Source organism: Podarcis tiliguerta (assembly GCF_965153285.1).
Source record: "Podarcis tiliguerta genome assembly, chromosome: 18".
NCBI lineage: Eukaryota > Metazoa > Chordata > Lepidosauria > Squamata > Lacertidae > Podarcis > Podarcis tiliguerta.
In genome coordinates this window covers 6,560,217-6,580,259 of record NC_139551.1, presented here as the reverse complement: position 1 = coordinate 6,580,259, position 20,043 = coordinate 6,560,217, and the positions used below count along the sequence as shown (strand labels likewise).

Here is a 20,043-nt window from a genome sequence, read left to right as displayed (position 1 = left end):
ACTCACTTTTCCCCTCCTAAAAAGTAAGGGGAAATGTGTGAGCGTCTTATGGAGCAAATGTAGGCTGTGCAGCTATCCCAGAAGCCAGAACAGCAAGAGGGATTGCTGCTTTCACTGCGCAGCGATCCCTCTTGCTGTTCTGGCTTCTGAGATTCAGAATATTATTTTCCTTGTTTTCCTCCTCCAAAAACTAGGTGCGTCTTATGGTCTGGTGCGTCTTATAGAGCGAAAAATACGGTAATTTGGGGATCGCAGACGGTTGGAGGTGCCATCAGACCTGTTATGTACTGAGTTGAATAGGATCCAAACTGCAGCAGTCTGATTGGTCCTAGAACAATAGGATCCAAAAGGCAGCAGTCTGATTGGTCCTAGAACAATAGGATTCAGAATGCAGCAGTCTGATTGGTCCTAGAACAATGCAGCAGTATGATTGGTTGGCAGGAACCACCCAATCATGCTCCAGATAGAAGTGAATCCACAACCTGATTGGCTTACAGTAGAATTCCGGAATTAGCCAATCATGGGCAGCCCATTGTGTAAATAATGTATATAAAGCAGATACTTTGAGGGGACTTTCATTCATTCCTCCTCACCACTATGAGCTGAATAAAGAGCATGAAATCACTTTGCGACTCTATTTCAAGACCAGATCCAGCCTGCCCCCTCCCTGGCTTCAAACAGTCCAACTTGCAACACGAATCATTAGGGAATGCGAATTTTCGCCTCGCCAGCTGCCTCCGAAGCATTGCTCATGTGCCGAGCTGAGCATAAGTGCAAGAGAGCAGCCTGCTGCACCAAGCCAATGGTCCGTGTAGTCTACCCTCCTCTTCTCACAGCGGCCAGCTAGATGCAGAGAGCAACACTCTCGCCCTCCTGTGGTTTTCCAGCAGCTGCTTTTCGGAAGTGTGAGTGCCTGGAGGCGGTTGGAGCATGGATGGTGGCTAACAGATTGAGGCTGAATCCTGACAAGACAGAAGGACTGTTTTGGGGGACAGGGGGCGGGCAGGTGTGGAGGACTCCCTGGTCCTGAATGGGGCAACTGTGCCCCTGAAGGACCAGGTGCGCAGCCTGGGAGTCATTTTGGACTCACAGCTGTCCATGGAGGAGCAGGTCAGTTCTGTGTCCGGGGCAGCTGTCTACCAGCTCCATCTGGTACGCAGGCTGAGACCCTATTTGCCTGCAGACTGTCTCGCCAGAGTGGTGCATGCTCTGGTTATCTCCCGCTTGGACTACTGCAATGCGCTCTAGGTGGGGCTACCTTTGAAGGTGACCTGGAAACTACAACTAATCCAGAATGCAGCAGCTAGACTAGTTACTGGGAGTGGCCACCGAGACCATATAACACCGGTCCTGAAAGACCTACATTGGCTCCTGGGGTGTTTCTGAGCACAATTCAAAGTGTTGGTGCTGACCTTGAAAGCCCTAAACAGCCTCAGTCCAGTATACCTAAAGGAGCATCTCCATCCCCATTATTCTGCCCGGACACTGAGGTCCACCTCCGAGGGCCTTCTGGCAGTTCCCTCCCTGCAAGGAGTGAGGTTACAGGGAACCAGGCAGAGGACCTTCTCGGTAGTGGCGTCCACCCTGTGGAACACCCTCCCATCAGATGCCAAAGAAATAAACAACTATCTGACTAAGTCATCAGTTGACCTCAAGACCGTAGCAGAAACATCCAACCTTTCCTGCCGCATTTGCCAGAGTGAAACCTCTCGTTGAATGCAAACTTAACTGCACAGCATTGTAAATACAAACATAGCATTTTGTGCATATGAAACTTTTATCTCCAATGTAGGGGCCCTGTGTCCAACTACTGTCAGAACACTTAAGGATCATTTGTGGGGGGGGGGGACATAGGCTCCTATGTCCTGCATTAGACCATCTTAGCTCTGTATTGCAGGGGTGGGGAGCCTCTGACACCGAATATGTCTTCAAAGGCAGCCCCACATATAGTGTGCTGCAGTAATCTAACCTAGGTGGGACGCGGGTGGCACTGTGGGTTAAACCACAGAGCCTAGGACTTGCCGATCAGAAGGTCAGCGGTTCGAATCCCCGGGACGGGGTGAGCTCCCGTTGCTCGGTCCCTGCTCCTGCCAACCTAGCAGTTCGAAAGCACGTCAAAGTGCAAGTAGATAAATAGGTACCGCTCCGGCGGGAAGGTAAACAGCATTTCCGTGCACTGCTCTGGTTCGCCAGAAGCGGCTTAGACATGCTGGCCACATGACCCGGATGCTGTACGCTGGCTCCCTCGGCCAGTAAAGCGAGATGAGCACCGCAACCCCAGAGTCGGCCACGACTAGATCTAATTGTCAGGGGTCCCTTTACCTTTACCTTTACCTTAACCTAAACGGCCTCGGTCCAGTATATCTGAAGGAGTGTCTCCACCCCCATCATTCTACCCGGACACTGAAGTCCAGCACCGAGGGCCTTCTGGTGGTTCCCTTGCTGCAAGAAGTTATTGGAAACCAGGCAGGGGGCCTTCTCGGTGGTAGCACCCTCCCTGTGGAACGCCCTTCCACCTTTTACCTAATCTAACCCAGAGGTTTCCAGGGCCCAGATGACAGGAGTTAGGCTTTCCTGGACCAGATAGCGGCTCATCTGGACCATCATCTGAAGCCATTCTTGGTGCTGGTGCTATTTCAACTGCCTTGATTCCGAAGCAGGCAGAAAAAAAGCAACGAGCGAGCTATTTATTTTGTTTTTATTAGTGATTTTATTGGTTGCTTGGAAAACCGCCGCCACCCAGCAGGATTCTAAGCAAAGATGAATCCTAATAATGCCACCGTTCTCAAAGTCGTTGTTAATAATCTAGAAGCCAGCTGTGTGTGTTGGAGCGGAGGGGGGTTGCAGGCCAATTGGACCGATTGAGACCCCCAACCTCCCCCTGGCGCAGCCCCCTCCCCGAGTGAGACGGTCAGCCTCCTCTCTCCCAGCGCGGCGGGAATAAATTAAGTCTCCGGTGTCCCCAGGTGTCTCTTGGAATCCGGCATTAAAAGGCGTTGTAATAAATAGGCCGAACACGGTTGCGATGAGCCTTGTGTACAATAAACATCGCAGAGCGTCTGGCTGCTATTAAGCCGTATTTAAATTGCAAACATTACAGCCTATTAGGGCACAATGAGGCTGCAGTTTTCGCCTCTCGCCAGCCTCGAAGGACAGACACCGGGTAGCGCCGGGTTGTCATCGCTTTGGCGCATTCAAGAAATGGTCTGCGGCAGCCGTTCCGCTGCCACCCCCTGTCCACTGCAACTGCACAAAACTGAGGAGCCCCATCAAGCGAGGTGTCGAGGACTGACTGGAAGCAGAGGAGAGGAGTGGGGGGCATCAGGTGGGGAACCCCCCAAGGGACGATGGCTCAGAGCCAGGGGAGTAGCGGTGGTATGACGGCGAGTGGTCAGAGGGAGAAGACTTGGAGGTGTCAGAAGCAAGAGGGGCAACAGGGTTTAGTGAGCAAGAAGAGTCTGTGGCAGAGAGCAGTCTAGAATCGGAGGCAGCAGAGGAGGGAAACCAGGAGGCAGAGATGAGGCAGGCTGGTCAGGAAACCAGGAGGTCTCCCTCTCCTTCTGAGACCAGCTCCCATCCAGCCTGGTCCCCCAGAACCCAAACAGGTATGAAGGAGGAAGAGCATAGATAGACAATATGGAGGAGCCTCAGATCGCTTGGCGGAGGAGGAGCCTTGGACAGCGGGGAGAGTCCTTGCATCTGCCAAAAAAAGGACGTGGGTGGTGCTGTGGTCTAAACCACTGAGCATCTTGGGTTTGCTGATCGGAAGGTCGGCAGTTCAAATCCCCACGACGGGGTGAGTTCCCGTTGCTCGGTTCCTGCTCCTGCCCACCTAGCAGTTCGAAAGCACCTCAAACTGCAAGTAGATAACTAGGTACCACTCTGGCGGGAAGGTAAACGGTGTTTCCGTGCGCTGCTCTGGTTCGCCAGAAGAAGCTTAGTCCTGCTGGCCGCATGACCCAGAAGCTGTACGCCGGCTCCCTTGGCCAGTAAAGCGAGATGAGAGCCACAACCCCAGAGTCGACCACGACTGGACCTAACGGTCAGGGGTCCCTTTACCTTACCCCCGGTTGCCAAACCAGTTTAAAGAAATCCGAGCGCCCGGTTGCCCAGTGTGCCGGTTTGTCTGTGCATAACGCAGCACTAGCAACCCGTCTTGTCCGCCCCCCCCCAAAAAAAACCCCATCACATCCATTGCTCTGTATCAAGGTTAGAAGGAGAAGGAGAAAAAGCTCTCTGCTGCCCAGGCAGCTGTCTGCATGAAATGGATTTGCTCCGCAGCCAGGCGAGATTGAATTTGCGTTTCGTTTGGTGTGGGCCGAGGGAAGGGGGGGGGGCCGGCGGTTCGTCCCTGATCACGGGCTATATGGATGGCTCACTTAAGAATGGAAGGTGATTTTAGCCGAGCTATAAATCTCCAGCTGGATTGCTCCCTGGAAGCCAGTAAAGAAGAAAACAATATCGCTAACACGGTGAAATGCTTAATAGAGGAGCTAGCCTGAGAAGGAGGACGGAGGTGTCAGGGCCCTGTGAGGCATGGAGATGCAAGAACGGTGGCGAGGTGGGGGGGGGAGGAAGCCGGGAAAAGGGCCCTCTCTGTTTCCCCGCACACCAGATTGCTGCGGGGGGGGGCGGGCACTGCGCCCTGAAACGTCTCCTTTTATTGGGACTCCTATACTGGCACTCTCTTGCGGCACGTGGCTTGGGCTCTATTCAGCCAGTCCTTTTTCCCTTAAGAAGCTCTCTCTCGCTCTATACACACACACACACACACACACACACACGTTTTGTTCTGCTCCCTTTTGTATTTTCATAATTCCTTTCTTAAAATTTCAAAACTTTTAACATACCGCGAGGGTGAAAGAGGAGAGCACAAAACATGGTCTGAAGCTCAACATCAAAAAAAGGAAGATCGTGGCCACTGGTCCCATCACCTCCTGGCAAACGGAAGGGGAAGAAATGGAGGCAGTGAGAGATTTTACTTTCTTGGGCTCCATGATCACTGCAGATGGTGACAGCAGTCACGAAATTAAAAGACGCCTGCTGCTTGGGAGAAAAGCAATGACAAACCTAGACAGCATCTTAAAAAGCAGAGACATCACCTTGCTGACAAGGGTGCGTATAGTTAAAGCTCTGGTTTTCCCAGTAGTGATGTATGGAAGTGAGAGCTGGACCACAAAGAAGGCTGATCACCAAAGAATTGATGCTTTTGAATTCTGGTGCTGGAGGAGACTCTTGAGAGTCCCATGGACTGCAAGAAGATCAAACCTCTCCATTCTGAAGGAAATCAGCCCTGAGTGCTCACTGGAAGGACAGATCCTGAAGCTGAGGCTCCAAGACTTTGGCCACCTCAGGAGAAGAGAAGACTCCCTGGAAAAGACCCTGATGTTGGGGAAGATGGAGGCCATTTCTTCCCCTTCTATTTGCCAGGAGGTGATAGGCCCAGTGGCCATGATCTTCGTTGTTTTTTGTTGTTGGTTTTTTTGAGCTTCAGACCATATTTTGCGCTCTCCTCTTTCACCCTCATTAAGAGGTTCTTTAATTCCTCCTCACTTTCTGCCATCAAAGTTGTGTCATCTGCATATCTGAGGTTGTTGATATTTCTTCTGGCAATCTTAATTCCGGCTAGGGATTCATTCAGCCCAGCCTTTCGCATGATGAATTCTGCATATAAGTTAAATAAGCAGGGAGAACAAGAGTATCTAATAACAAAGACTGCATTTTGCATAGCGTCGTGCGAACTTGGGTCACAAAGCCTGCTCTGCAACTGCAGCCAGTAAATAGATGTGTGAACACAGCCTTAGAAATACTGCAAAATTCGGTAGGACTTGAGTCAGGGAGCGTGTTTTGAAGACAACTGCAAGGGAGCCACCTTGTGGCCAAGAATGAATATCGACCGGGCACCTATGTGTTAGGTACGAATGAATCTTTATTTGCGTCAGCCATCGGCCATAGCAATCAAACAACAAGACGATACACAAAGAATAGAAATAAAAAGTCAATTGTATAAAATGCATTTTAGGATTTTGAATCAATAGTCAAATAGCGGATCCTATTCTGATTGCCCCAGCTAAAAACCTTGCCACCTTTGATGTCACCTGCTCATCTTGATCTGCCAAGAGAGAGGACACGATGGCAGTGGCTGGGTGACCCAGAATGGACAATAAAAGAGGGGTGATAATCTCATTCCTCAAGTCTTTATAAAGAGGGCAAGCCAGAAAGACATACACTACCGATTTGGTACTGTCATCTCCACAGGGACATGTGTGTGTTAGGTTGTTTGGACAACATCTAATTTTCCCCCCTATAATTTTTATTAAACTTCCTGTTTTACAATTTAAAATGTTCATTTAGATAAAGATAAAGGAACCCCTGACCGTTAGGTCCAGTTGTGCCCGACTGGGGTTGCGGCGCTCATCTCGCTTTACTGGCCGAGGGAGCCAGTGTACAGCTTCTGGGTCATGTGGCCAGCAGGACTAAGACGTTTCTGGCAAACCAGAGCAATGCATGGAAACGCCATTTACCTTCCTGCCGGAGCGGTTCCTATTTATCTACTTGCACTTTGACGTTCTTTCGAACTGCTAGATTGGCAGGAGCAGGGACCGAGCAACAGGAGCTCACCCCGTCATCACGGGGATTCGAACCGCTGACCTTCTGATCGGCAAGTCCTAGGCTCTGTGGTTTAACCCACAATGCCACCTGCATCCCTAAAATATTCATTTAGACAACCTTAAAATATCAGCGACTTCCCTTCTCTTTCCATGGTTTGTTTTGCATAAAATAAACCCCTGCATGTTTTACATGAACAAAACCATTGTGTTCCATTATTACACCCATCAAAACTTATCTACACTGTAGACTATATCTTAATGCGGCCAGCATTTTCAGCTGTACACAGTTCCCCCCATATATCCAATAAACGTTTTCCAATCTTCTCTAAATGTATGTACTTCTTGCTCTCTTATTGAAATATACTCAGAGTCGCAAAGTGATTTCGTGCTCTTTATTCAGCTCATAGTGGTGAGGAGGAATGAGTGAATGTCCCCTCAAAGTATCTGCTTTATATACATTATTTACACAATGGGCTGCACATGACTGGCTAATTCTGGAATTCTACTGTAAGCCAATCAGGTTGTGGATTCCCTTATATCTGGAGCATGATTGGGTGGTTCCTGCCAACCAATCATACTGCTGCATTGTTCTAGGACCAATCAGACTGCTGCAGTTTGGATCCTATTCAACTCAGTACATAACACTTATTCTATATGTTAGGTTTTGCCATCTGCACATATTCCATCAGTTTAAGTTTCCATTCTTCTTTAGTTGGGACTCTGCCTGTTTTCCGTTTGGGGGATAACAAAACACGGGCTGCAGTAGTGGCATACGTAAATAAATATGTAGTGGCGTATATAGAAAAGGATAATGCCTAATCTTTTCTTTCCTCCCAATCTCGCCCCCAGAATTATCTGTTCTAGGAACAGAGTGCAGTTAGGTGCAGCTAAGAAAGGACAAGGGATGTGGGTGGCGCTGTGGGTTAAACCACAGAGTCTAGGACTTGCCGATCAGAAGGTCGGCGGTTCGAATCCCCGCAATGACGGGGTGAGCTCCCGTTGCTCGGTCCCTGCTCCTGTCCGTCCCCACTTTTTCACTCAGGTGTGGTTGCTGGGGGTCAGATTGTGGTAAGGAGCCCAGCCGACTCCCCTTGCCTGAATTCTGGTCCTCTTCCCCTGTGTGATTCTGTAAGCGAGCGGGTTAACAAGCCATGTAGACACAAAACACAAAGGGCCCATTCAGTCCACGCAGCTGCCCAAACTTGGCCCAGCCGCTGTATCCATTGGAGGAAAACAGATTCTGATCTCAGCTAGAATAAACACGCCGGAGGGACGAAGGCACAGCTCTGAGCGGGCAGCAGCAGAAGGGAGAGGGTGGGCTTTCGTCGTACCACCAAGCAGCTTGAAACAAAAGGTTGGAGGAATTTGTGGACACAAGATGGTGGGATTTCAGAGCTAGGGGGTCCCTTAGCCCAAATCTCCGCTGAATGCAGAAACCTGGCAGCAGGGTGAACTAAGCAACCCTCTTGGTCTCTTCCAACTCTGCAATTTTTTGGTTCTATGATTAAGGCAGGGGTAGGGAAGCGGGTGGCGCTGTGGGTTAAACCACTGAGCCTCTTGGGCTTGCAGATCAGAAGGTCGGTGGTTCGAATCCCCGCAATGACGGGGTGAGCTCCCGTTGCTCGGTCTCTGCTTCTGCCAACCAAGCAGTTTGAAAGCACACCAGTGCAAGTAGATAAATAGGTACCACTCCGGCAGGAAGGTAAACGGCGTTTCCGTGCGCTGCTCTGGTTCACCAGAAGCAGCTTAGTCATGCTGGCCACATGACCTGGAAGCTCCCTCGGCCAATAAAGCGAGATGAGTGCCGCAACCCCAGAGTGGGTCACGACTGGACCTAATGGTCAGGGATCCCTTTACCTTTAAGCAACCTAAGGCCCATGGGCCAGATGCGGCCCAATCGCCTTGTAAATCTGGCCCACGGATGCTCCAAGAATCAGCGTGTTTTTACATGAGTATAATGTGTCCTTTTATTTAAACTGCATCTCTAGGTTATTTGTGGGGCATAGGAATTCATTCATTATTTCCCCCCCCAAAATATAGTCCGGTCCACCACAAGGTCTGAGGGACGGTGGACCAGCCCCCCGCTGAAAATGTTTGCTGACCCCTTGATTAAGGATTTGGGTTTTTTTGAGAGGAATGGCACGGTTGGTAGAGTAATAATCTCTTCATACCAGGGTTGTGGGTTTGAACCCCACTTTGGGTGAAAGATTCCTGCGTTAGAGTGGGTTGGACTAGATGATCCTCAGGGTCCCATCTAGAAATCTGAGATTCCGTATCGTGAATGTGTGGAATCAGCTGCCACATGATGCGGTGGTGACATTAGTGTGTAAAGCGTTTCAGCATGCAGAGAAAAATGGCCAAGATAGGGTTAAGTCAGGTATGCCGGTTAATTTGACATGTTTTTGTCCTGTACCTGCAACTGCTTAAGCCTGTGAGAGTGACTCAGCACAATCTAAATTAGGGGTCAGCAAAAAATTTCAGCAGAGGGCCGGTCCACTGTCCCTCGGACCTTGTGGGGGGCCGGACTATATTTTGGGAAAGAAAGAATGAACAAATTCCTATGCCCCACAAATAACCCAGAGATGCATTTTAAATAAAAGCACATATTCTACTCATGTACAAAAACACCAGGCAGGCCCCACAAATAACCCAGAGATGCATTTTAAATTAAAGGGCACATTCTACTCATGTAAAAACACGCTGATTCCCGGACCGTCCGTGGGCCGGATTGAGAAGGCAATTGGGCCAGATCCTGTCCCCGGGCCTTAATTTACCTACCCATGCCCTTTTTTTAATAAAACAAACGTAATGGGGTCCAGTATATTCTAAATATTATTTTTTTGTTGTATGAGGGGTTTGGGCCTCTTTCCTACGGTTTCCTCTTTTCTCCATAGCCACAGGTTTCAGGTCATTGCGAAGTTTCTGTGTCCACTTTTGAGTCTCGTTTTAGCTCTTTCAGATTTCAACATAGTGTTTCCCAACCAGATGATGCAACCAAAACCACACGGCCGTTGGGTGGCATTTCTGAGAAGTCTCTTGTTCCCTCCCTTCCGCTTCAACTTCCCATTGGTGGAGAACGTTTTAGGGACCGGAGACCTCCTTGCGCCAATCCCTTGAGCCCACGATAAGGCAAAAGTCGAACAGATCCACTGTGGAAGGGATAGTTTGCTGGGCGAAAGCGACCGGGCTGCAGGTAAGGGTTCCTCAAGCTTTTCTTTCCCTGTCCTTCATCCTGAAGCAAAGTCCTCAGGCTCAGCTTCCGATAATCTGAATTGCAAAATCCCCAGGCTCATCTCAGCTTCCGATAATCTGAATTGTGGAGCGTTCAGAACGGGGAGAGCCGTGTCAAAGCGAGGCTGTGAATGTGGGAAGAGGGAGGAACGACAACTACAGTGGTACCTCAGGTTACATACGCTTCAGGTTTCATAGGCTTCAGGTTACAGACTCCGCTAACCCAGAAATAGTACCTCGGGTTAAGAACTTTGCTTCAGGATGAGGACAGAAATTGTGCGGCGGCAGCAGGAGGCCCCATTAGCTAAAGTGGTGCTTCAGGTTAAGAACAGTTTCAGGTTAAGAATGGACTTCCGGAACGAAGTACTTAACCTGAGGTACCACTGTATGTGCAATAGATTTGAAGGGTCTTGAGATATTCTGCCTTTCTGCGACTGCAAAATGCAGTACGGTGGTACCTCGGGTTAAGAACTGAATTCGTTCTGGAGGTCTGTTCTTAACCTGAAGCACCACTTTTGCTAATGAGGCCTCCTGCTGCCGCCGCACAATTTCTGTTCTCATCCTGAAGCAAAGTTCTTAACCCGAAGCACTATTTCTGGGCTAGCGGAGTCTGTAACCTGAAGCTTCTGTAACCTGAGGTACCACTGTACTTCTTGTTGCTTTTCCCAAGATTCTGGTTTTTAAGGTTCTCTGTGGTGCGGGGGTATGAGTGTCTTTCCCAACCTGGTGCCCACCGGATATTTTTGACTGCAGCGGGACCTGTTGTATTCGTACTAGGACTGAACCCTCTGGGCCAGTGTTTCCCAGCTGTTTTTAGGCTACAACTCCCATCATCCCTAGCTAGCAGGTCAGGGATGATGGGCATTGTAGTCCAACAGAGACCTAATTGGACTGGAGACCTAAGTTTAGGAACCGCTGCTCAGACTGTACGTGTGAGGTTCCTTCAGCCAGTCCCACTCAGAGGGAATACATCATGCCTCCCAGATCAAGCACAATTGCAGACATTCTTTTAATACAGTGGTACCTCGGGTTACAGGGACGCGGGTGGCGCTGTGGGTTAAACCACAGAGCCTATGGCAAGCCAAGGTGCTATTTCTGGGTTAGCAGAGTCTGTAACCTGAAGCATCTGAAACCTGAAGCATCTGTAACCTGAGGTAAAGGTAAAGGGACCCCTGACCATTAGGTCCAGTCGTGGCCGACTCTGGGGTTGCCGCGCTCATCTCGCTTTATTGGCCGAGGGAGCCGGCGTACAGCTTCCGGGTCATGTGGCCAGCAGGACTAAGCCGCTTCTGGCGAACCAGAGCAGCCCACGGAAACACCGTTTACCTTCCCACTGGAGCGGTACCTATTTATCTACTTGCACTTTGATGTGCTTTCGAACTGCTAGGTTGGCAAGAGCAAGGACTGAGCAACGGGAGCTCACCCCGTCGTGAGGATTTGAACCGCCGACCTTCTGATCGGCAAATCCTAGGCTCTGTGGTTTAACCCACAGCGCCACCCGCTAGAGCTAGCTCTGCCCAAATGATAAGTTTTGCTTTCTCAAGCTGGGCAGGAGACTATGAAGGTATTTACAGGGATTCAAATGAATGAATGGAATCTTTATTGCCAAAAGCTGTAAGCCGTCACAACTGGTCACAATGCATAGAATACAAATAATTGATTTAAAACTGAATAACAATTAGCCCCATTAGCTAAAGTGGTGCTTCAGGTTAAGAACAGCTTCAGGTTAAGAACGGACCTCCGGAACGAATTAAGTACTTAACCCGAGGTACCACTGTACATTGTTTATTGCTTTCATTTTATGGATCAGTGGTTTCGTTAGTAAAATCCATGTTCAATTGCTGTTTTAGGCTTTTTAAAAAACAGTCTGGAACGGATTAATCCGTTTTGCATTACTTTCTATGGAAAAGCGTGCCTTGGTTTTGGAACGGACATCCAGAAGGGATTACGTTTGAGAACCAAGGTACCACTGTACTTGTCTTGGTGCGTAGCTCTCAACTTACTTGCAGCCAAGGCAAATTTTCAGGGATGCAAATAAACCCACTCTCTCTCCCATCCATACAGAGTTGCATGATGGATTCCTCAGTCCTGATCTGTATTGTTTGCCTGGTGTTATCCCTTCACTGCTGCCGCCTCCAGGCTCTCCAGTGCCCCCCTGTGGCCACCCCAAGCAATATCACCGAGTTCTCCTGCTCCTCCCCGTCCCTTAGCCATTTCCCAGCTGGCTTCCCTGAGCGGACGACCCTGATCTCCGTCGAGTTCACAAACATCTCCAGCATCGGTGAGGATGCGCTGCTGGGATTGCCCAAGCTTCAGGAACTTCACCTGTCTAACAACAGGTTGGAGGACCTTCCCAGAGGCCTCTTCCATGACCTCCCAGAGCTCCACACCTTGGATCTCACAAGCAACCTCCTGGAAGATCTGCCTCCGTCAGTATTTGAGAACGCCAGCTCATTGAATCATCTGTTTCTCAAGATGAACCAGTTGACCAAGTTGAGGCCGCAGTGGTTCCACCCGTTAAGGCAACTCCAGACCTTGGATCTCTCCAACAACCAGCTGAAGGACGTTCCACCCTCCTGCTTCAGCAAGCTGGAGAATTTGACAGCTCTAGACCTCTCCTCCAACTTTCTCCACCAGCTCTCTCCACAGATCCTAGAGGGGATGCCTCTTCTGGAGAGGTTGGACCTAGGAGGCAACCATCTCCACTCCATCGCCGACAAGACCTTCCAGGAGGTCCCACGCCTGGCGTTCCTCTTCCTCCAAAACAACAACTTAACCCATCTCCCACCAGGAATCTTCGAGCCTCTGAGGAATCTAGATACCCTGTTCATCTCCGACAACCAGATGGCTTCCTGGGACCCTGGGTTCTCAGGCCAGCTCACACAGCTCAGCCTCGACCTAGCCAGAAACCCATGGGCGTGTGATTGCCTCATGTACACCTTTGTGGACTGGGTGACGCGACATTCTGCCATCTTGTACTCCAGGGAAGAGATGGTTTGTGCCTCCCCCGAGAGCCTCAAAGGCCAGGTGGTGATGTCTCTCAAAGCGGCTGAATTTGGTGCTTGCTGAATCCTCAGTACATAACCAGGGTTTGCCCAGCCCTGTCCCGAAGGAGGATGTTGCAATGAAACTCCAAAATCATGTACAGTGGTGCCTCGCAAGACGAAAAGAATCCGTTCCGCGAGTCTCTTCGTCTAGCGGTTTTTTCGTCTTGCGAAGCAACCCTATTAGCGGATTAGCGGATTAGCGCTATTAGCGGTTTAGCGGCTATTAAAGGCTTAAAGGATTAGCGGATTAGCTGCTAAAAGGCTATTAGCGGTTTAGCGACTTAGAAAAAGGGGGTGGGGAGCGGAAAAAAATGCAAGACATTTTCGTCTTGCGAAGCAAGCCCATAGGGAAATTCGTCCTGCGAAGCGCATTGAAAAACGGAAAACCCTTTCGTCTAGCGGGTTTTCCGTCTTGCGAGGCATTTGTCTTGCGGGGCACCACTGTATTAGATCAGGGGTCAGCAAACTTTTTCAGCAGGGGGCCGGTCCGCTGTCCCTCAGACCTTGTGGGGGGCCGGATTATATTTTGGGGGGGATATGAATTTCTATGCCCCACAAATAACCCACAGATGCATTTTAAATAAAAGCACACATTCTACTTATAGAAAAACACGCTGATTCCCGGACTGTCCACTGGCCGGATTTAGAAGGTGATTGGGCCCAGATCCGGCCCCCAGGCCTTAGTTTGCCTTCTTTGGAGTCTCCTTCTTTGGAGGTCTTTAAGCAGAGGCTTGACAACCATATGTCAGGAGTGCTCTGATGGTGTTTCCTGCTTGGCAGGGGGTTGGACTCGATGGCCCTTGTGGTCTCTTCCAACTCTATGATTCCATGATTCTATGATTCTCTGATTCTATGATTCTATGATTCTATGATTCTAGCTGCTTTGCTTCTCAATATTCTCTGGTTGGTCTCTGTTATCTTCTCCTACCAATAGGGAACCTACATAAGGACTCTATATGGGCTCTTGGATACCCCATAAGGGAAAAGGGCAATTTTTGTTTACAACCACAGGGAGCGCCACATTTTAACATCACACAGGGCGCCACCAAAATTTGACATCTCCAAATCTGCCATTGCACCTCCCTCTCTCTACTGTGACTCGAGGCGGCACCGCCTTTGAAAATTAGAGAGCATTCACACAATTAGCCATTGCATGGCCTTCCCAAATACAGTGGTGCCTCGCAAGACGAAATTAATTCGTTCCGCGAGTTTTTTCGTTGTGCGAGTTTTTTCGTCTTGTGAAGCACCACTGCAGTTAAACACTAACAATGGCGGGGAGGGGCGGGGAGAAGCAGGACAGCTGCCGCAGCCGGTACCTCAGACTCACCCGCGCCTTGTGGCCACCACGCGACGCGGCTGCTGGAGGGTGGCGGGGCTCAGGAGCACGACTCCAGGGAGAGAGAGGTGCTGGTGGCAACGGCTCTCTGAGGGGAGCGCGCGAGGGGGTGGGCAGCGGCGCCAGGCACTAACCGTCAGCCGGAAGGTGGGAGGGAGCCGGAGGAGCGGGGAAGCGAGTGTGTGTGCGTGCAGTGCCGTCGGCATGACACGAGAGGCAGTGCCGTTTCGTCTAGCGAAGCAAGCCCTTAGGGAAATCCGTCTTGCGAAGCACCTCAGAAAACGAAAAACCCTTTCGTCTAGCGAGTTTTTCGTCTTCCGAGGCATTCGTCTTGCGGGGTACCACTGTACATGCAACCAGCTTTCCAACATCCTTTTGGCATTCAGCTGCTGAGTTTGCAATTAGAGGGAGCAAAAGTCATGATATATTTATTTGCCTCTTCGGTTAGTGTAGTTTCCCTTCCTTTTCTTTTCCTCCCCATTAAAAAAGAAAAAGAGAAAGAAAGAATTCTGTTAATTGGCAACAAAATGCGCCATCTTATCCACGAATATCTCTCGCCCGGAAATTTATTGAGAAGCTGCGCTCCCGTGGAAGTTTTAAATTAAACCCAATTGCTTAAAGATGTTGGGCAATTTGCTGTGATTTAGCTGTGCAATAAAACCCAAGTGCCAAAGCGTATTCGCCAACCCAAAGGACGCTGGGTGCTTTGTCCTGTGTCGGTCTCGTCTTTGGGTGTGTCCCCCCCTTTTCCTTAAATAAGAATAAACAAAGCTGTTTGCGCACACAGGAAAGAATAAAATGAAGAATCAGACCTGGGCGAGGAATCCTCTTCAGCCCGAGGGCCGCATTCGCTTGCGATGAACCTTCTGGGGGCCGGATGCAAGTGTCGGGGTGAGGCCAAGGGCAAATTTGGGTGGAATTCTTATGCTTATGTGCACATCTGTGGCTTGAAACACTGCAAGGTCGTCTCAAGCTGCCTTTCTATGTGGAGAGTGTGGGATGTGATACACAAGTAGCAGTCAAGTACGACATTCCTTGTTTTCCTAGAGTGGACATGCAGGGGAGTCTGGATTAGTTGCCGCATTCTGGATTAGTTGTAGTTTCCAGGTCACCTTCAAAGGTAGCCCCACGTAGAGTGCATTTCAGTAGTCCAAGCGGGAGATAACCAGAGCATGCACCACTCTGGCGAGACAGTCTGCAGGCAGGTAGGGCCTCAGCCTGCATACCAGGTGGAGTTGGTAGACAGCCGCCCTGGATACAGAATTGACCTGCGCCTCCATGGACAGCTGTGAGTCCAAAATGACTCCCAGGCTGCGCACCTGGTCCTTCAGGGGCACAGTGACCCCATTCAGGACTAGGGAGTCCTCCACACCAGCCCGCCCCCTGTCCCCCAAAAACAGTACTTCTGTCTTGTCAGGATTCAACCTCAATACTGGGTTAAATGGCCAAATAGCCTGACTCCTTGTACTACTGAAGTAGCATTTGTGCCACATAATCATTGTTCATCCAGACGATACGCAGAAAGCAGCACCTGCCTACCTCACAGGGTTGGTTTCATAAAAGGCGATCTAAATGTTTGAAACACTCCATTGCTATTAATTGCTGAGAGCTTTGACGTTTATTGCAACGGCTGATTTATTTGTTTCCCAGGTAAAAATATGGCGAACAAGCGACGCTAACCTACTGGCTGCCAACCCAGGTAATACAGTTTGTTACCACCCCCCCAAAAAAGATGTTAAATTATGGGATTATGGGATAATGCACACCGTGACTTGCGATCTTGATCACACGCAGTCTGTAGTCCGCTGGCAGTAGGAGTACAATATGGGCATGTCTTTAAGTTAACACCTTACATTAAAAACCTGACAGTACCAAACTATTGAAGGCTTTTCACCAAAGCCAGACTGTGTTGGCTGGCAGGTTGAGAGGAGTTCCCTACCAGGACAGACTTTGCACGTGTGCTCAAGACATCGATTCCATAAAACATATTTTGTTGCATTGTGCAAAATATGAGCAGGCCAGGGCTGAACTGATACTGCCCTTGCTGGTACCTTTCCCAGGAAAATCAGAGGCTCACTATGTCAGGTTCCTACTGGAAGACCGGACAAACGCTAGAACATTAGCAGTGGCAAAGTTTTTATCAGTGGTTGCAAGAACCAATGATCCCAATATTCTGAACAAAATGCTTGTTTAACCTGGAGGTAGGCTGTCTGAATTGTGTTTTGCTTTGTAATGATTTGTTGGGTCTCTGGACCATAATAAAGATTGATGAGGACTAGCTGCTATCTTATGCATGCTTTCCTGGGAGTAAGTCCCAAATGGGGATTACTTCTGAGTAAACTTGGATAGTAACGCACTGTGCGTTAGCAATAATTTTGAGGAAACCGCCCCAAGAACCAGTCTTGCCTTTCATTCTATCAGATATTAATATTAAAGATATTGGGCTGTAGCCAAATAAAGCCTACTCGGGGCACTTAATGAAATTAATGGATCTTAGTTAATTGTGTCCTTTATGCCTCTGCCTCCAGGAGGACTAACATTGGGTAGGAGCCATGCAGACAAATTCTTTTCTATTATAAAGTTGCAATAGTGTACATTGTTGGAAGATTGAGATTAATTTTGAAATAATGTGGGGAAATGGATTTAATGATTTTGAGCAGCTTCTTTTGCATAGTAAAACAAAATGGAAGCTATTCTGAGCATTATTAAAGGGAAAAAAGGTCCAGTTCATCATCGTTGTTTTTTAAAAAAGTATTATTTTATTGATTTACATAGCAGCATCCTACATAGGTCTTTTAGGAAACTGGGCCTTATAAATTCATTTTTTTTAAAGTAATATTTATTAGATGTTTTATAGTTACAAAAAGAAAAAAGGTAAAGAAAAACAATACAAAAATTCAACAAACAATACATCAAAAATAAAAAAGGAACAGTGCAACAAAATAACAAGGAAAAAAACAAAAACATTTAAAAGCACATCCAAATTTCATATCTTTATCTTTCATTTGCTTGTTTCCTCGACTTCCTCACACCTCCCTTTTTTGTATTCTAATTCAAATTAATTGGTTCAGCAAATCCTTTCCCTCTTTCTCAGTTTTTTGATCTATAATTTATGTTAACAGTCTTGCTTTCAATTTTCCACTTTTGCCCATTAACAATCAGTTTTTACATAATCCTTAATAACATTTCTGCTAAAACCATATAATTTCATTCCAGTATTCTTCTAACATTCATTAATTTTGCAATATTTCTGTAAATATAGTTTATTTTTTTTCCAATCTTCCTCCATCGACTCTTCTCCCTGGTCTCGGATTCTGCCGGTCATTTCCGCCATTTCCATGTAGTCCATCAGTTTCATCTGCCACTCTTCCCGGGTGGGTAGATCTTGTGTCTTCCGTAAACTGGGCCCTATAAATTCAATGGTGATTGCTCCCAGATAAGTGGGCACAAAGGTAAAGAATTGGGGGCGTACCCAGCTAAGTCCTACTCAGAGTAAACCCATTGGAATTGATAGATCAAAGTGAGCCAGGCCCATTCATTTCAACAGGCCAATTCTGAGTAGGGCTTCAGTGCATTCGAATGGAAGGGGAATATCAAGAACAATGCAGAGAATAATGTAATTGTGCGTGTAACATTCACAAGACCAAAGCACACATCGTTCATGTTTCGCCTGCATTTTTGTTCCTAACGTCTGGCGATGCTGCCCAATGCGGCAGCTTCCGTTTCCGACAGAATTCCCCTCCTTGCATCCGAATGTATGCTGTGCCAGAGTTCTGTTTCTTCCAAAATAACTCCCTTTTGTCCAAAATGGGACTCTGTACGCCCCCTGCAGATGGTGACAGCAGTCACGAAATTAAAAGACGCCTGCTTCTCGGGAGAAAAGCGATGACAAACCTAGACAGCCTTAAAAAGCAGAGACATCACCTTCCCAACAAAGGTCCGCATAGTTAAAGCTCTGGTCTTCCCAGTAGTGATGTATGGAAGTGAGAGATGGACCATGAAGAAGGCTCATCACTGGAGAATGGATGCTTTTGAATTCTGGTGCTGGAGGAGACTCTTGAGAGTCCCATGGACTGCAAGAAGATCCAACCTCTCCATTCGGAAGGAAATCAGCCCTGAGTGCTCACTGGAAGGACAGATCCTGAAGCTGAGGCTCCAGGACTTTGGCCACCTCATGAGAAGAGAAGACTCCTTGGAAAAGACCCTGATGTTGGGAAAGATGGAGGGCACAAGGAGAAGGGGACGACGGAGGACGAAATGGTGGGACAGTGTTCTCGCTGTGACTAATATGAGTTTGACCCAACTGCGGGAGGCAGTGGAAGACAGAAGTGCCTGGTGTGCTCTGGTCCAGGGGGTCACGAAGAGTCGGACACGACTCAACAACAACGACGCCCTCCTTGCGGAGAGAGCACCAGCGGAACAGAGGCAGAGGGGTTGCCATGGTAACTCGGGCCAGCAACACAAATGGAAACTGGTGGTTCAAAGCAGTGCCCTGCGGTTGCCATAGTCACCACTCCCAGGCTGCATCCATTTAGACCAGAAGAGCAGGGAACTCTTCCAGGTTTCAGATCAGTATTTACTGGTTGGGCGGTGTGGGTGGGTAGGGAGTTCCTCCTGTGTAGAACCCACAGAGTCATGGTCTTGCAGCCATCATGGCCTGTAGTTCATCAGCATATTCCCCCCTCCCCCTGTTTGTTTCTCACAACAGCCCTGGGGGGGTAGGCCAGACTGAAGGGGATCAACTGGGTCCAAGTCATTCGGCGACGCAGCACGATGGCTGAATAAGGAATGAGTGGCAGACCTAAACTTGACATGAGCCAACAGTGTGACGCGGCAGCTAAAAAAGCCAATGCAATTCTGGGCTGCATCAATAGGAGTATAGTATCTAGATCAAGGGAAGTAATAGTGCCACTGTATTCTGCTCTGGTCAGACCTCACCTGGAGTACTGTGGCCAGTTCTGGGCACCACAGTTCAAGAAGGACACTGACAAACTGGAACGTGTCCAGAGGAGGGCAACCAAAATGGTCAAAGGCCTGGAAACGATGCCTTATGAGGAACGGCTAAGGGAGCTGGGCATGTTTAGCCTGGAGAAGAGGAGCTTAAGGGGTGATATGATAGCCATGTTCAAATATATAAAAGGATGTCACATAGAGGAGGGAGAAAGGTTGTTTTCTGCTGCTCCAGAGAAGCGGACACGGAGCAATGGATCCAAACTACAAGAAAGAAGATTCCACCTAAACATTAGGAAGAACTTCCTGACAGTAAGAGCTGTTTGACAGTGGAATTTGCTGCCAAGGAGTGTGGTGGAGTCTCCTTCTTTGGAGGTCTTCAAGCAGAGGCTTGACAACCATATGTCAGGAGTGCTCTGATGGTGTTTCCTGCTTGGCAGGGGGTTGGACTCGATGGCCCTTGTGGTCTCTTCCAACTCTGTGATTCTATGATTCTAATTAATAACAATTACAACAACAACAACAACAACAACAACAATAATAATAATAATAATAATTTATTTATACCCCTGTCCATCTGGCTGGGTTTCCCCAGCCACTTTGGGCAGCTCCCTACAGAATATTAAAAACACAGTAAAACATCAAATATTAAAAGCTTCCCTAAACAGGGCTGCCTTCAGATGTCTCCTAAAAGTCAGAAAGTTGCTTATTTCCTTGACATCTGATGGGAGGGGGCGCCACCACCGAGAAGGCCCTCTGCCTGGCTCCTTATAACCTCACTTCTTGCAGGGAGGGAACCGCCAGAAGACCCTCGGAGCTGGACCTCAGTGTCCGGCTCTCCAATTTCAGTGGCACCCTTTATGATGCT

At 48.7% G+C, this 20,043-nt stretch overlaps 1 protein-coding gene across 1 annotated transcript in view; it reads left to right on the top strand.

Annotated features, from left to right (window-relative positions):
* The first annotated feature begins 4,355 nt into the window (after window positions 1-4,355).
* LRG1 (leucine rich alpha-2-glycoprotein 1) overlaps window positions 4,356-20,043 on the top strand; it is a 32,454-nt gene continuing 16,766 nt past the window's right edge. The window contains 5 exon segments of the mRNA XM_083421750.1: window positions 4,356-4,392; window positions 9,571-9,725; window positions 9,729-9,779; window positions 9,781-9,804; window positions 11,907-13,160. Coding sequence (XP_083277876.1) covers window positions 4,371-4,392; window positions 9,571-9,725; window positions 9,729-9,779; window positions 9,781-9,804; window positions 11,907-12,911 — 1,257 coding nt within the window. The 5' untranslated portion in view covers window positions 4,356-4,370 and the 3' untranslated portion in view covers window positions 12,912-13,160.